Source organism: Hyaena hyaena, unplaced genomic scaffold (genome assembly GCF_003009895.1).
Source record: "Hyaena hyaena isolate Hyena2069 unplaced genomic scaffold, ASM300989v1 scaffold_357, whole genome shotgun sequence".
Taxonomy (NCBI): domain Eukaryota; kingdom Metazoa; phylum Chordata; class Mammalia; order Carnivora; family Hyaenidae; genus Hyaena; species Hyaena hyaena.
In genome coordinates, this window is record NW_024080990.1 from 938,394 (window position 1) to 956,992 (window position 18,599).

General features: G+C 39.9%; 1 protein-coding gene across 2 annotated transcripts in view; it reads right to left on the reverse strand.

Moving 5' to 3' along the window:
• Positions 1-17,879, reverse strand: part of CDK14 (cyclin dependent kinase 14) — a 562,594-nt gene extending 544,715 nt beyond the window's left edge. For both annotated transcript variants that reach the window (XM_039250036.1, XM_039250037.1), the window contains exons 1-2: positions 17,723-17,879; positions 10,643-10,674 (exon numbers count right to left, since the gene is read on the reverse strand). In XM_039250036.1, coding sequence (XP_039105967.1) covers positions 10,643-10,674; positions 17,723-17,813 — 123 coding nt within the window. In that variant the 5' untranslated portion in view covers positions 17,814-17,879. The remainder of the gene's footprint in view (positions 1-10,642; positions 10,675-17,722) is intronic.
• Positions 17,880-18,599: the final 720 nt, after the last annotated feature.

An 18,599-nucleotide genomic window follows, 5' to 3' on the forward strand; every position in this document is an offset into this window, starting at 1 on the left:
TTAAGATTTTCACGTTCTAGTAACTGTAGAGAAATTAACGTAAAGGCAAACCACCATATCTTGCAAAGTATATATTTATTTCTTCCTTTTGTGACTAAAGCACCTTTTATGTTGCACATATAGCACATTGTTTAGATAAAGTAATGCAAACCTCTTGGGGGAAGTTCTGAGCTCAATTGGGGCATCAAGGGACAGGCCATATGTTACCAAGCCTCTGGCACACCTGAACCCCAATATCTAATGACCCAAGGATGCTCATTTATAAAATTAAATAGTCTCTCTTTTACAAGTAGAGAATCAAGCACTGCAGATCATTCTCCATCATTTCATTTGAAGACAACGTAAAGAGAACTACACAACTAAAAAGGATTTAAATAAATGAACTCCTACAACACAGAAAATGTAACTCATGCCTTGAATGACTATTACTAACACTCAATTTTATCTCAATCTTATCTCTTCTTTATCTTTAATTTTTTAATTAATGAAATTTTCATTAAAGTTGAAAAAAAATAACTGCAACTTCTTATTCATTTTTCTGTTACAGAAATGTTACAGAAAATGTTAGCCCCTTCCTCGTTAAAAAATGCTTGATTCCTGTCTTAGTTTTCTTTTAGCTAAAATATCTAGAATATTGAAATATTAAAAAAATACACAATTGTAGAACCAAGACTATATTTTCTGAGCCAAAAGTCTGGATGCATGATCTAAAACCAAGAGCTCTTTAAAAAAATTCAGATTGCATGTGACTACACCAAGGTCCATCTTCAACTCCCTTCTAATAGTTCAATAATAGATATTTCAGAAAAGTGGCTCTCAATTATTGTCATCATCTTAACACACCTGTGGGAAATGATATACTCTCAAAAAATAACCCTGGGTAACTGCAACAGCAGTTGTCTCAAAGCGTGTGATTTGGGTAAGGAAAGTGCACTGAAATCTTTAGGAAGCTTTTAGAAATTCACAATCCACACTCATCACTGTTCTATAGAGCCGGTACAATCTTCTTTTTTTGAAAATCCTTTAAAATAGAACAACTAATGCTCTGAAGTAACTCATAGTCATAGCTCAGCTTTAAGGCATGAAACAATCTAGAGGAACAGACTAATTTGTATCCACCAAGACAAGCATCATGGGTAACATGGCACATTCCCATGGGCAAACTCTGGAATATGATGAATTCCTGGCGCTCTAGTTGCAACTCGCAGCCCCTTTCTTTCCCACTCAAGAAAATACATCAAAAAAAAAAAAAAAAAAAAAACAATTGAGAGGATGACATCAATCTGTTCTACATTTTTTTTTAAAGGAAACTGTTTGCTTACTTTGACATTTCAGCTGATAAGAACACAGAATTGCAACATGTTGCGGTCAGCTAGAGTAGAATGCTGATTCCCATACACTGAACATGTAGATACCTTCTAGACATCACACTTTACAGACATCTCACATGAAGAGTATCCTTAGAATGAGAAAACACAAATAAGTACATGGAAATGGTCACTCCAAGACTCCAAGGCTCTCTTCAATTCCAAGTCTCTTTTAATATTCACAAGTCTGATTTGTCAGCTAAGAAAAATGTGTATCAGTGAAAAGTCAAATAAGTACTCTATCTGACATAATTTAGACTGAGTATACAATTATATGCTAAAATTTTTTTTTACTTTAGTCATAAAAGCCTTAAAAATGTTTTGCCTACATCTTCCTTACCCATGCCTATAACACTTAATATGAAATTTAGAATTTAGAGTAGCTATTTAGAAAGATTTACATACACACACACACACACACACAAAACTATTAATCACATCATTTAAAAATTAAGTACATAATGTTGCCCAAGACACTGTAGTACAGACTACTACCATATTTTTAGATCATATGAAAAAATAACTTAAAGAAAATCCCCAGACTCATATGCTTAAAAAAAAGAAAAGAAAGGGATGGGGGGGAGAGAAAGGAGGGAGAGAGAGAGAGAAAAGAAAAAAAAAGAAAACTTAAAAACTAAACAATAATTTGAAAGAATAACCAGAACCAACTTTATATAACTATAACTAAAATAGGTTCAGAAGGAAAAACTGAATATTTCTTCAATTATTATCTTTACACAGTGAGAGAGCTCCTTCAAGAAACCTGACATTGGTGCATCCTGGAGGAATCGAGCTGGCAAAATGGAGAGCAATTTGTTGGTTCCAATTTTTTGTAATTAAACCTTTTGTAAATTTTATGACACAGAGAATAAGAAGAGTTAAGTGTGTTTTAGAATATAAAAAATTTAATGAAGGTAAGTCTGTCACATTGATCTAGAGGTCAGCACACTCCACATGATTCCAGTCCTCTGAAAACCTTGACCCCTTGGTTTAGCTGATTTCAATTATTATTATTTTGCCTAAATTAAGAGGCCATCTAAAATGCAACCAAGACATTTAAGGATTTGTAGATTATATATATATTTTTTAAATGTAATGTTTATTTATTTTTGAAAGACTGAGTGTAAGCGGGAGAGGAGCAGAGAGAGAGGGAAACACAGAATCCGAAACAGGATCCAGGCTCTGAGCTGTCCGCACAGAGCCTGATAAGGGACTCAAACCCACTAACTGTGAGATCATGACCTGAGCCGAAGTCTAACACTTAACTGACTGAGCCACCCAGGCACCCCAAGGATTTGTAGATTATAAATGAGTGGTTCAAATTTCAGTCAGAAGGAAAGTGAGTATAACAGATTCCCTGTAGCTGGGCCCATTTTGTTCTTGAAGAATATCATAAGTACTTAGGTTGTATTTTTTTTTTTAATTTTTAAAAACTCCCTACACCAAAAGCCAGCTTTCTACAAATGAATTCAAATGTGCAAGTCAAAGCACACCCCATAAGGGAACACCAACCGCCCTTCAAGGAGAGACTTCCTACCAGTTAATGGGTCTGCCATCAGGAGGCAGAATGCTCACTAAGAGAAACCCTACTCATGCTTTCAACTTCTGTAACATTCTGTCTTTTGGGAATTAAGAATATGGAAGTGACTAATTCTCCCAAATGTCATACATTTTACATTTTGTGACATGTACTTCCTCTCTGAATTTTTACACGACTACCCAGACATTCTAGCCACTGTCTGGGACTAGACATAATTACTGTAATTATGTGTACCATAATTAGGGAGACCGTAAATGTGATCAAACATTTATAGAAAGGAAAAACTAAAGCACAGAAAGTTTTAAGAACTCAAAAATCTCAATTAAATTCCAATGATAGAATAAAGGAGGAAGTGAGGTTCTTTTTCAGATGGTTCTTTTTCAAATGTTGCATTTGAAAAACAACTACGTATCAGATTACTGGCATAACCTGAGAAAAGTCTGTATATTTCTAGACTTTTTGCATGGGACAGGTTCATGTCACCCAGGGATGTCAGACATGACCATGGTGAAAATAAAACAGGATATAAAGTAATAATAAATCTTACTATAAAGAGAGTGAGGTTGAATTTGTGCCTAGACCCAATACTGTGAGATGATAGGAGCCAGTCAAGATATGCTTGTCAGTGGGATTAAATTCTGTAAGACTGATGAGATTGAGAGTTCAGGTCAGAGCATATGCAGAGCCTAATAAAACAGACATCAACAACCATTTCCTGCACAAATCTTTGAATAAGAAAACATGACAAGAAAGAAATATGAGGAAGGCTGGAGCAGAAGAGTGAGAGATGGAAAAGTGAGACCAATTAAGAGATTATTAGGATAAAAAAGGTAACAGTGATAAAGTCCTGAACTGATACGGTGGCAGCTGGAATGATAATGAAGGCAAGAAAATCAGAGATGACTGATGAGGGTGGGAAGGTGGGCAAGAGACAGATCATGGAAGTCCTTGAAGGCCAAGTTAAGTCTGGACTTGAACCTACAGCTAACAGGGAGCTTTAAAGTATTAAGCAAGAGAAAAGCATGATTTGTATTTCAGATCTGTCATTCTGTTGGAACAGGAGGCAAGTTGTAGGCAGGGAAGCCAGTAAGATGACTGCACGTCCAGGCAAGAGAGGATGAAGCTGAAGTGTGGGCCTGCTTCATCAGTGGGAAGGGAAATGGCAGCAGGCATTGAGGACCAAACCAATGCCAGCATGAGGGGCTTGAGGGGAAGCTTAGGATAGTGTCAGGTTGCTTCTGCCTTGGAAAATCACTACAATAACAAAGGGAAAAGGCACAGGCTGAGGAGTACTTGGTATGTGCAGAGACTGAGATGACTAGGAGATAAAGGGGCAGAAACATCAAATGAGCAGCTGCATATCTGGGTACAGGGTTCAGAAGAGAAAGCAGGGTCAGCCACACTCATGTCAGTATAATAAGGGAATAGTCAAAAAGAAAAAATAGACATACTGCTCAAGGAGAGCATGAAAAAAATAATCACAGTGGACAGAGGGCTTCCATTAGCACAGAAGAGAGGGAGAAGGCTTAACTGAGCACAGAGCCTAGGGCAAAACACCTGTATGAAGGAAGAGCAGAATAAGAAAGAATGAGTAGATAAGGAAAGAAAGAATTGATTGCACAGGTTTTGGAGGGAAGGTAGGGAAAGGAATGAAGAAGAAAGGAGAAGGAACTAACCTAGAATAGGAGAACAGTCACATTCTCTGAAGCTAGAAAAAAGGAAGTAAAATTGGAGCAAATGAAGGTACACGCACAGGGAAGGGGCTGACACCTAATAATATTAAGTGTTGTAGTAAGTTGGAGGGTGTTATAAGTTTTGGATTGTGTACAACAAAAATTTTTCTTAAACACCCCCCCCACCCTCGATCTCCAAATGGGATCTTATTAGGAAACAGGGTCAGCGCAGATGTAATTACTGAAATTAAAATGAGGTCATGCTGGAGTGGGGTGGGCCCCTAACTCAAAAAGGCCAATGTCCTTATTAAAAGGGAAAAGTCAGAAACATAGACACTCATTAAGAAAAGGTGATGTGAAGACACAAGGAGAAGACCATCTACAAACTAAAGGGAGAGGCCTAGAACATATCCTTCCCTCAGGAACAGCCTTTGAAAGGAACCAACTTTGCCCACACTTTGATTGCACATTTCTGGTCTTCAGAACTATGAGACAATACACTTCTGTTGTTCAAGCCACCCAGTCTGTGGGACTTTTCTATGACAACTCTAGCAAACTAACACAGAGAGAAAGTCATCTACAAAAGGAAGGAGGGGTGCAGGAGGGTAGCTAGAAGAACTGAGGGAAATGGAAAGGTTTCAGCAGGAAACAGGCCAGCCACACAGGGCAAAACTGTGCACAGTTGCCTTGGGTTCTAGCTAAGGCCAGAAATGATAAATTTATTTACAGAGTGGTTTCCTCAAGCAGCTCTTGGCAGCTGGTGGGCAGAGGGGGAAAAGATGCCAGGTCAAAATCGAGGGCTGGCGGAGCAGATTACAAGCAAAACACAAAGGGATACAGCCACTGAGGATACTGGCAAGGGACTGATGTACCGTGAGTGAACAGAGGAGGAAACAGGAGGGGGATGGGTTGTGGGCTGGAAGAATGGGATAGGGTTGGCTGAGAAGGGGTGGTCTAGAAACAGGGAGTCCTGCAAAGAAGACACAGAAGAAGTGCAGCAGGAGGGAGGAAGCTAACAAAGAATCGTGGTTACTGGGATTTAATAGTTAGGTGAGGAAGTCAGGAAAGTCCGAAGCTAGACAGCTGTATACAATGTATACATTATTCACACAGACACAGGGACCTCGGACCATGATGGTAGTTAGGTGGAGAAGAAAATTGCAACAGCTCCCACCACCCTCAATGCATGGAAAAATAACAACCAGGAGTATCCCCAAATCATATTTGTACTTGATCCCCAGCATCTGATTCTAAGAAAAATCACTGCTGTGTTTACATCTCCAGTATTAGTTATATCTTTATACAAAATAACAAACGGGGGAATGGGCTAGAAGCAGAGGTCAATGCATATGACCCCCATCTATGTCACAAAATTACTATATTAAGCAGAGAGGATGCAAGTTAACCTATAAAAATGTACCTAAGGAAGTTACCGATCAGACGTAAAAATTTAAGACATTTTATACACTTTGTACACGTTTCCTCAGGATACAAACATAAAATAGCTGGAAAATGCCAAAATATGTGTTGGCAGCCCTTTCTACTTCACAAACATGAAACAACTGACCAACCAAAGCACAGAAAATTAGGAAACTCGTAAATGACCAATTCCCCTCCCCCAAAAAAGTGCTTAATTATCTGGATTATATATGATAAACAAACAAATCACTTCGCATTTCAAAGGTTTATTTCTACCACTAGAATTTTTTTATTTCTTACTAAAGAGCCAAGCATAGTCAACACTTTGTTCTGGCAACTCATTTGAGCTAAAATAACAGAGGCATGAAGCATAACTAAAACTACACAATTTAACCTTTATAATTTACACATGAGAACAATTCACGAATTGCTGTGGCTTTAGACATTTCCAACCCTTTCTATGCACACATATTTATACTTACTTATAACTTTTTCCTTCCAAAGTTCAAAAGGACTTATACATAGTACTTTTACACTGGGGGAGATTAACTGTATTTTCTGATCGTTTATATTTTAGATATCATTTTGAAACAAATTACTAGTTAAAAAAATAATATTCAAAACTTCCCTGAAGTCATAGTATAGCTATTACTCACTGGCACAGGGAAAATGAGGCTACCCAGGAGACACGGCCTAAGACATCTACTGGGGACAAAAAGATGAGAAAGAATTTAGAAAGATCTGCAGCTTTATATATATAAAGATATAAGGCTATCCTTATAAATGGTTAGTCTATCCACATCAAAGATACAGATTAAACCTACAGAACAAAAATGCTTCATATTTTAATCAAGGCCCCAACATACAATGAATGAAGGGCAAAATGATCATCTCTCCAAATATGATGGGCTTCAACAAAATTTCCTATTCCAACAAAATTACCTACTGTAAACATCCCTCAGTACTTAACTTCCAAAGTGTCTCATTCTCTCTCTACAACAAGCATTAGCACACCATTCATGAATATAATTCCAGGATGCTTATTAAAAAAAAAAAAAATCTGCTGGGGCACCTGGGTGGCTCAGTTGGTTAAGCATCCGACTTCGGCTCAGGTCATGATCTCACAGTTCATGGGTTCGAGCCCCATATCAGGCTCTGTGCTGACAGCTACCTCAGAGCCCCGAGCCTGTTTCAGATTCTGTGTTTCCCTCTCTCTCTGACCCTCCCCTGCTCACGCTGTCTCTCTCTTTCTCTCTCAGGGAAAAAAAAAAAAAAATCTGCAGTCATGGCATTTCAGCCTATTGAAGAATGAAAGAATAATAAGTCTTTCAAATAGGTCCACATCTTTTTCTCCTCTGTTCAAGGTCAAACATTTACACACACCCTAGAGAAATACTCTAGGAATCAGAGAATAGCAACTAAACTCCAGTTCCAGGCATTCTGGAGGAGGCCACTACTTGAGGTAAGGAGCCCTCTACTTCATAAATACTGAGTAGGAAGAGAGATGCCACACCTTGATGTATATCTAAAAAGGTGACCCAGTACCCAGGTTTCAAGACTCGAATCTTAACTAAATTCCAACACAGAACTCCCCCAACTGCCAAAGGAAAGGGAGTTCAAGAAAACTTCTAACACTGTAGTCTGAAAATGATCATAGAAGAACTTGGTGACTTCCTGTGTATTTGCTCACAAATGCAGTGCTCCTTTCTGGGATCTTTGTAAAACTGTAAGTGCACGTTGACTGTAATGTAGGATTTTATATTACATTTAAAGATAGATGGGCTGCCTGAGTGGCTCAGTGAGTTAAGCATCCGACATCTGTTCAGGTCACGATCTCATGGTTTGAGCCCCATGTACAGCTCTGTGTGGACAGCTCAGAGCCTGGAGCCTGCTTTAGATTCTGTCTCCTCTGCCCCACCCCCACCTGCACACGCACTTGCGCACATGCGCTCTGTCTCTCAAGAATGAGTAAATATTTAAAAAATTTTAAAGACAAAAAGCAACTTGAAGATGATCCTCTGACTGGCTTTACAAATGAGAAAATTCAATGGCTAGAAACTGGCAAAGGAGAATCCACATTGTCTGACACTCGGTCCAACATTCTCTCTCCTTATTGGCAATAGATATTTACTCACCTTCAACAGATATTTACTGAATGCTTACCATGTACAAGACACACAAGGAATTACAAAGCTGAATGTAGTCATCCTCTCATGGAATCTTAAAACTTGTGGGTTTCAAACAATATTTTCACAGTTTTAATATGTAAATCATCACATGAAGACTCATATGGTATTGTGGAGGAATATCTGAAAGTAACTCTCCTCATAGCCCTAATTCTTAATTTCAAACTAAATCTTTCCTTCCTCCTTGTAGCCCTTCCAAATACAGAAGGTGATGTCATGATGAGAGCATCAGTGAAGAAAAGGATGATGATGATGATGATGATGACAAAGACAAGGGCAATGAGAATACCAACTATGAAACATTTACTGTGTGCCCATCACTATTCTGAAACCTTCATATACTTAACTTATTTAATCTTCACAGCACTCTTAGGAGAGAGATAAGCATCTCTAACTTATTAAACGTTTGGAAAAAGTAAGTCAATTGCCCCTGAAAGGGTAGTTGAGTTAGGGTTTACACCTAGGCATGCCTTTACTACTACCATCTCCCAGAAGCCTGACCCAGTACTTCCTGTAATTAACTGGAAATTCCTGGACCCCTCTGGATCTCAATTTCTTCATCCTGAAATGATGAAGTTGGTCACATGATTTCCAACATCTCTTCCAGGTGTACCATTCTGTGACTTACTAATTTGAGTTTTTTGACCAATCTTTTATAAGAGGAAGGAAGATGCTTTGTAAAAGCATAATTTAAGCGTAAAGTAATTTTGCCCCAAATTAGAAAATCCAGACCTTTGTGCAAAGGTTTCCAGGTAAAGGAGGGTGGGTAGTTACCGCCTTGATATACATATCCTCAACTTTCATCTAGGCTCCAGCCTCAGATTTTTTGGAAAGCTAATCTCACAACCACATGACAAATAACATACAATTATTAACAATCGCATTTAAACTAAACAGGAGGTTTTTCAAATTCCTAATAACAATTAGGAGTCATCTGTAAAAACATGGTAAAATACACATTTTGAGTTAAAAGAAAAAAGGTAGCATATAATATATGGCTTACGTTTTTTGTTTCTAAACATAGGGAAAGAAGCAAGCACATTCAACAGTGGTTGTAGCTAGGTAATAGGATTGGGAGATTTTTCTCCTTTTCCTTATTTTTTTCTTTTATGTAAGTATAAATTACCTCCATAATTAGAGGGGAGACTTTTCTTTAAAAAAAAGAGAAAAGGTACCCAGTATTCTCACAGTGATTTCTTCTGAGAAGAAAATACTCCCCTAAAAACATCTCCATAATACTGTAGAAATTCCAGAAATACAGGTTTGGAGAACATCATTATTGCCTAGTATAGATGGGGAAGGAAATATTTCTCTATTGCTTCAGGTCTAGAATAATTAAGTTTTACAGGATGTTTCAGGAACGCTAGGAGGGAAAGTTGTTTTGTAGTCCAGAGACATGTGGCTTTGTAGAGCTGGGCCCCAGGAAAAAAGAACAGGTGCAACAGACAAAGAGGCAGACCGTGAGAGCCAAATGTCACTGGCTCCATCCAGAAATCCCAATCTGGAGCAGGTTCTCCGAGTGGTCCTGCCCTGCACCACAGCCAACCACATAGCCGAGGGGATTTCCATGAGCACAAATGTCCTCACTTTTCTGAAGCAGTACTGCAGAGGGAGGACAGGTAGCATATTTCACAGAAACTGCAACTGTTAAATCAAACAACCACAACCAAACTAATCATTGCTTCATTAGGCTGCAGGATAAGCACACTGTGTATATACTTCTGTGTTCATATATAGACCCACTACACACACACAACATGGCCCAGTTGACAACACAGATCAATTACTGTGGCTTTAGATGGTGACAATGAAACACATCACTCTATAGCACTCTTGAGAATATTTTGTAAACACACTCTCTCTGGTGAGTCCCTCTCTGATACTACGAAAAACTTGGGAAAGAGTACAATTTAAAAATCACATACAGAATGCTATTAATTACATATGGACCCCCTGCCCTCTTAGAACAGGCTTTTTTTGCTACTTTGTATCAAGTAGGTAAAGACAGATCTGATACACAAAGGATAGGAAAACTAGAACAGGAAAGTCAGCTCCTCCTTTGGGAGTCTGACAGACAATATGTGGCGTCAACATCCCATCACATTGACTCAGTGGAGAGCTGCAGGGAGCCGGGGTGCCCAACTTACCAACTACTCTGGACTCGCCCTAAGCACACACCTCACAATGTGCTTTGCCAGCACTACCACCATGAAGGGGGCAATAACACAAAGGCCTTGGGGTATCTTTTGTTAATTTAAAAAGACATATTTCTGTTGACCACCACCAAAACTCATTCAAATAATTACTTAAAGTTGAAAAATAATATAATAACTACAGAGATGTCATCTCCTTTTTTAAGGCATGTTTTTTTGTTTCTGAAGTATGAAGTTGGCACCTATTAAGCGTACCCGGCAGTAATTAAATACATCCAACATATGATAAAGAAATTTAACCTACCTCATCAAAAGTGGTGTCGTCTTTCTTCAAAGCTATAAAATAAAAAGGGAAAGGAAGAAGTTATTGTGAAACATCTCAAGGAGACTAAGTTCTAGAAAACAAAGAAAACAAAGCAGTATGGTGTCTTAATTTCAGAAAGTAAAACTGTACCCCAACCTGAATAACAATGTTATGATACAAATAGGAAAACTACAAATGAGACAGAGAATTGCACAGCATGCTTCTTTGTAAGGCACTTTCATAAATATGTAAATGGACTATCCTCCCAAGTATGGAAAAGAAGTATGCATATCTTTCCCCATCTCTTCTTTAGTAGGAAAACGTTTTAATGAAAAGTATGAAAGAATCAAAAAGCAATCTTAAAGAAATTTCCTTCAACTTCAGGTTTTTCTATATGTCCTGATGCATGGTGTGTGGTCCTCCGGAACCAATTGTCAAGATGACGCCCACTCTGCACACTGCCCTGAATGAGATTCCCATACTGAGAGAAGTTTAAAAACGGTAATGAAAGACTAAGCATGTTAAACTAAGCACTGCAGAGACATAATTCAAACATTTCAACATGATCAATTTTATAACGAAGTATCACCAAAGGAAAAAATGCATTCAGAGTGTTGTATGGGAGTTAGCAAATGCTTAAAACTTATTTAAATATGCATGGCTTCAAAATGGCATTCTATTACTCTAAGGAGAAAGAGAAGTGTTTCATGCATGTTGGCAAACACCATAGTTCTTTAAATCCTACAATTACTTAGAATGTTTCCTACAAAGGAGCTAATTTAGCTGAAACCACTAGCTGGAGAAATGTTTCCAATTTATAGAATTGTGCATAGGTGTTTATGGTCTATACCAAACAGTTCTAGTCAGGACAGTAGCACTTGTGTAGCTCTTACTTGTAAAGTTATGTTATGACAGAAGCAATGGAAAACAAATTATGTTGGCAATTAATCTCTGACAGAAGTCATATGCTTAAACGGAGGCTACCATATCAGAGCTTATATTATATATAATGTAACAATCTTGAAAAGGATATTTTCTGTTTCATATCATAGACTTGTCCTTTTAAACATCAGGAAGTATGTAGTTGTTGTGGTGAGTTAAGGGGGGGGTGAGGGTAGATTGAGGGAAATAAAATATTTCTGAAAGTTTAGTTCTTAGTTTTCCTTTTTACCTAAGAAGCTGATCTGTACCAAATTTCTCTACTGTCTTTATTAGAGGACAACTACTTCTGAATGAAAAATAAAAAGACAGTCCTTTGTCCCAATCTCAAATGGCTTATCTTGCATTTAATTACTTACACACATTTTATTATGTATTTGCTTTAACCTATATTAACTCTAAAATAAGCTATTTTGATAGAAAGTTATGAGCCTCTATGACTGTTAATGACTTCATTTTAACTCAGAATGTAAAATTTCTAATCTAGGTTTTCTTTAAATATCAGCCAACAATGTTACTAAACTCCCATCCTCACTCCCTCAAACCTAAGGCATATCTTCTAATTAATATACTTGAGTAGTGATTCCAAGATAAAATATTAGTGACCTACATAAATATAGACAAGTTGTTCCATCTAAGAAAAATTTTCTAATAAGAAATGATTAGCTCATTGATTTCAAATACAAAGTCAATCATTGTACGGACATATACCTAACTCATTTAACAAAACTTAATGAAAAATTATGTGGCTGTCATGCAAAATGCAAAGCTAAAGCATCAAGCTTATAAATCACAGTACAAACTTTCTATATTTTCTTTACTTTGGGCATGATAAAAGTTCTGGATATTTAGTCATGGGTTTCCTTAAGCAAAGCATCCAGTAAGAACTACAGTTGATACTATCCCTTGGGTAACTGCAAACACAGAATGAAGACTCTCAAGGCTGAGAGATGAAGAAAGCAGGAAACTAAAATGTCATTGACATTCCAACTGGACTATTTCTTTCTTGCCCCTAAGTCCTGCAAATTCCTTCAGCATTCTGGATAAAGGGGTGGGGTCTGGAGGTAGAAAGAAATTAAAGAAATAGAAGAGGAAATTGCAGGTGTGTTTTCTAAGATATAAGGAGCAGAAAAGCTAGATTCTCTCCCATGCACTATATTCTCAAGCCCAAGATATCTTAGAGGAGAACATTTTAAGACCAAAAAAATCTATGGCTTCATTGTAACCCTTCACTGGTGGATTGACACTTTGTATAGTTTCTTATAAATATGGAAGCCTTGCCCTGAACAGCAGTTAACAGTAACAACAAAGGCCAATTAAATATGTCTCTGCCAAATATTTATCAGGTCATTGATGAATAAACTCTGACCTAAAGAAGCACACACATCTCATTATTGATTACATTCCCTGATTGTCATTAATTATTCATATAAATGTAAACTCACAACTGTCTTCAAAGATATCACAGAATAGCAAGCGTATTACACTTTTATGAGTTAACAACAAGGTATGTATATATTGAGTCATTTGAGATAATCAGATATTCTCTTTAGTTCCTGCTCAAACACTGCTTCCTCTAGAAAGCTCTCCATGATCTCACCAAGACCAAAGTGGTGCCCCTCCTACATTCTCCAACAGCAAATTGTGCTAATCTTCTTAGTAAAATTTGTCACTCTATATTGTCAATGCCCTTTCATTGGCTTGTCTTCTCTTAAAAGTCCTTGAGGACTGGTAACAATGGCCGCTGAAACTGAATGTCAGCACAGTATCTAGCACATAGGAGGTACTTAATAATTATTTGACTTAATGATTTCTACCTCAAAGGCCCAAAGATAGTCTCTTATCTTTTGAGGCACACTAAAGTTTTGGCATATGAAAACAAGGCACTATTTTCTATCATGAAAGGATCACAGATATATATTCCATTTCATAGTTTTCAAATTAAAATCTTTTGAAACTATATTGGGAAAAGGCATGGTACTATATTTAAATTTTGTGTCTGAATCTTTAACCTTAAGAAGGGACTTATCAAATGACAGCTGGACTCTACATTACACACAGATAGCACAAAGTAACAAACCCCAAAATTCAGTGTAACCATAGCCTCTTCCTTTCATTCAGTTCTCCCACAAACTACATCTTTTAAAGAAATGGTTTACAAGGGCTTCATCTCAAATATCACAGAGTATAAACTACCTTTCTCTATGAGTTAATCCAAACAAGTGTGAGGAAATGCATTCAAATGAATAAGAAGAAATGAGTTTGCCTAATCTTGTACCAGATATTACAGAAAGCATTCCTCCTCGTTGGCTATCTTTCAAAAATAAAAACAAGGAAAGAAAAGAGGAAAAGAATTTTAATATAAACTTTTTAACAACTAAGTTCCCATTTCTCTTTATGTTAACCAAAATTAAAAAAAAAAAAAAAACACGTGGGGCAACAAGAGTAATTCCTAAGTAAGTGAACACACTGACATTATTTAGCAGAAAACCATAAATACTCCCCACTGAAATCAGTGGATAACTTTGAAATTCAATTACACCCATCTTGTAAAAGAGCCGTAACTATGTTGCAGTCACTCCCTGGCAGATGACATAAATTAGAGTGCTATGGCTTGAAAGTCAATGTGTTTTATTAGACCTTATATAATACAGTAATCTCAGATCAGCTGTATTCAGGGTGGACAAAGCTGGTATGATCATTTATGTGTAGATGAATTAAACATCAGTGTTGCCACTTTTATATAGTCAGGATTATTATTAATAATAAACTGAATATTACATACTTTCAAAAGTTGTGCTCATTTTCTATAGGTGATTAACTTCTCATGACTAAATGATACTGTATATAACAAGCTACACTCTTGAATCATACTAAAAAAGCAAAATGAAGTCAGTGTGTTTATTTCAAAAGCCATCATAGATCAGTTAAAGGGAATGCATATACAGAGATGCTGGATTACTCAACAAGAATAAACCACTCTTTGATCTCCTCATGAAGTACCAATGAAGAAAGGAGGGAGGCAGATACACAGGAAAACTGGAAGGAATAATTACAGCCCCCATTATTCATCTTCACATGTAACAGATATTGCACTAGATATTTTATGTATTCTATCTGATTTAATCTTCACAACAACCCTAAGAAATTTTGTACATGTGGACTCTGAGGTTTAGGGATATTCTGCTAGTTAACCAAGGCACACAGCAACCTGGGAAAACAGAGTTCAAATCCAGACCAGACTAACTCCAAAATCCATCCTGTTTTCATACTGTGAAGTCAGTAGCCACTTCTGCCCTTCTCTTGCTTCCCACCTAGAAAATCAATTATGTCAATATGATGTAATCACCAATAATGATAATAACATATTATGAACATCTACTGAGTCTACACTACATACCGCACAAGACATCATATGCATTATTTCACTAAGTGCCAATAACAAAACTGAGTTCCACATGAAAAACTGAAGCTTAGGGGCACCTGGGCAGCTCAGTCGGTTAAGCGTCCGACTTCAGCTCAGGCCATGATCTCACAGTTTGTGGGTTTGAGCCCCACGTCAGGCTCTATGCTGACAGCTCAGCGCCGGAAGCCTGCTTTAGATTCTGTGTCTCCATCTCTCTCTGCCCCTCCCCCATTCACACTCTGTCCCTGTCAGTCTCAAAAATAAGTAAATATTAATTCTTTTTTTCTAAAGCCTGAAGCTCACAAGTTGAGGGACCTGTCCAAGGTCACACAGCTACACATGGCAGGATGGGAAATCTCCAGTGGTCTGACTCAGCCCACACCCTTAATCTGTGCACCCCCATAATCCCAAAGTACAACCTCCATCCCATAGTCTCGAGCACCTTACAATCTTCACATAATCAAATTCATATTATTGCTTTTTGATGTTGCAAATAAAACATTAAGAAAATACACAGATGGGGCGCCTGGGTGGCTTAGTCGGTTAAGCGTCCGACTTTCGCTTAGGTCATGATCTCGCAGTTCGTGGGTTCGAGCCCCGCATCAGGCTCTGTGCTGACTGCCAGCTCAGAGCCTGGAGCCTGTTTCAGTCTGTGACTCCCTCTCTCTCTGACCCTCCCCTGCTCACACTGTCTCTCTCCTAGAAATAAATAAAACATTAAAAAAAAAATAAAAAAAATAAAAAAAGAAAATACACAGATAACAAAGATTGATTTTCTGTAATCCCATTTCACATGTATGTCTTGGGTTTGACATACAATCGTAACCACATAACCTCTTTATCTCCTTTTACAGTATTCCAGAGTGTGACTTGCTTTTCAGAATCATGACCTTCCATCAATACAAGAAATAATCAGTTATGCTCACTGCACTATACTGTTCCTGAAAGGAGGAAATAAAATCTATTAGATCTTAGAAGACATTTTAACAAGTGTTGGAATCAAAAGGAGTTTCACATCACTAAATCTCAGTAAGCTAGAAAATCCAATTAACTGTAATACCCCATTTGCCAGCATTGTAGTTAATCCAAATTTTACTGATTGTTGATCAAAACCTTAAAATTGCTTAAACATAAGGAATTTTTATATTAATGTCCTTGGTTTCTTACTGAGATTCAACTGCAATGAATTATTTAACACAAAACTGGAAGGGCTCCAACAGAGTCATTAGCATTAGTAAATATACAGTTAATGTGTTTTAGAACAGGGCTTAATGGACTCCAGAACCCGCCTCTGTGATGCTTTGGGTCCCAGGTTGAACATCCTTCTTAAAAATGCACACCAACTGAACACCTTGCTCTCTCACACTCTTCTTGGCTTCAAACTTCATTTGCATGTAGGAACTCTTCAAAAGCATCCCTAACTTGTGAGAGTGAAACTGCAAATATCCAATCCATCCAATAAGTAAAATCAGGATTAAATGTTGGTTTCACACCATAACTTTACAGTCATTTTGGGAAAGATTCTGTATACCAATAGAAAATTTTAAATCACAACAAAGAAAACTAGGCTAAAATTTGATCCATATTTTCTCTTACTTGAAGAAAGTTTGCATATTTTACAGTGCACTTATATAATGATTTTTTTACAGGAATGGATGGATGAATGACTCCAATACTCGTATGCACCCCCGAGGTTTATTTTAAGGAATTAAGCACCTTATGCTTAATTTCCATTAACACCTTCATTAACATGGATGACATGTTAAACAAGTGAAACAAAGGCTAGAAGGCTTCTTAGGGAATCCGAAGGGTTATTTTTAGTGCTTGCAGGATTTTCTTGCTGAAAACAGTTACCTGCATAAATGAAAGTTCTAATGTTAGAGGAGGCAGCTGCCGTCTTAAGGTTAAAAGGGGTTTTCTATGGCCCACCCTAAAAAGCTAACAAACCCACTCCAAATAATAGTGCTGCCACCCTGTTATATAGCTTGTGACATGGATTTATTCTTAAATGTCCTAAACATTTCTCAGTCGGTTTTTATTTGTGAATCAGTTGGTTGGTTGGTTGGTTTAAAGACAATAGCCCCGGAGACGTAGTAAATGTAAGAAGTTCGGGGGACTTATTCCTAAATGTTCAGACAAGTTCACTGAGCGCATTTATTTGCTGCAATGGAAAGATTTCAGAGAGCTCGGGACAGAGCAGCCAAATCTCGCTTTCGAGGACCCGAAGTACCGAACAAAAGGTCCCAAGGTATCTGTCCCACTTCCCTTTAGGTTGGATGTGTTAAACAATACGAAGGCACAGCTCAACGTTTCACCAATTTCCAAAGCTAAATTATTGACTAAACACCCAGAGCGAAGCCTGCGCGGAAAAAAAAAAAAAAAAAAACAAGTGACCCAGGCGGCCGCGCAGCCCCGTGCACAGCGGGGCCCTGGGCGTCCCATCGCCTGTCCACCGCAGGCGCAAAAGCCGAGCGCTAGTGGTGAGGGGAGGGAACTCAAATTGTGGGCTTTAAGATCATCCACAAATGAACCCCTAAATCCTGAAGGAGAGGGGTGTCTCCCCTTCCCATTGTCGCCCTACCCCCAGGTCCGGGTACTGTTCCCTCCACCGTCCGCACGCAGCGCACTCTACACCAGCCCCGGGTGGTCGCCGCTTTGGTGATGCCAGAAGCGCGGGGCGGAGGAGCAGGCGCCGGGGGCGTCCGGCCGGGTGCCCGGGGCAGCGCGCCACTCACCGATGCGGCTGAAACTCTCCGACAAAGTTCTCCGCAACTTCTTCATCTTGCCGATCTTCTCGGCCGGCTGCGGCTCAATGAGGTCGCACATCTGGGCGACACGGGGCTCCGGCAACTTCCCCAAACTGGTCCAGAGCGGAGCGCAGACAACAGCGAGGGCGCGCGGCAAGGAGAAGGCGGCGCCTCCTCCTCCTCCTCCTCTTCCACCTCCTCCTCCGGCCAGGAGGCGACGCGCTGGGCTCGGGAGGCGAGTGGCGAGCCTCAGGCTTTGCTCCGGCCTGGGCCGCTGCTGGGCGGGCGGGGGCGTTCTACGTGGTGCCGGGGGCGGCCGCCATCGCCGCCGCCGCGGTGGCCCCGCGCCGCGCCGCCGCCGCCCGGCTCATTTTCCCTCCTTTGTAACCGAGAGCAGCGCGGCCGGCGGCCGACAGCGGGGGCAACGCGGCCGGAGGCGGGGCGGGGGCGGGCCGGGAACGAGGTGCAGGAGCCGGGGGTCGCCGGCGCTCGCAGGGCGCAGGCGGGGAGAAGTTCTCAGCCCCGAGTTCCCAGCGTTCGGGAGAAAGAGCCGCGGCGCGGAACCGCCACCCGCCCCGCCCTCACCGCCCCTCCCGCCGCTTCCGCCCCGCCTCCCCTCTTCGCCAAGGACCCCGAGCGCGGGACCCCCGGGGGACTTCGGCTCCCGGGTTCAGAGTCCGCGTCCTCCGCGGGCCTCCGAGCCCCGCTCGCGCCCTCGCGGCGCCCCCTCCCGGCTGCCCCCGCGCGCCTCCCCATTCCCTGCCCGCCCCGCCCGAGAGCTCCCGGACCCAGCCGGCCGAGGGCCTCGAACAGGCAGGGCTGGGAGCGGGCCGCCTGGGGACTCCGTCTCGCGCTGTGGGGAGGC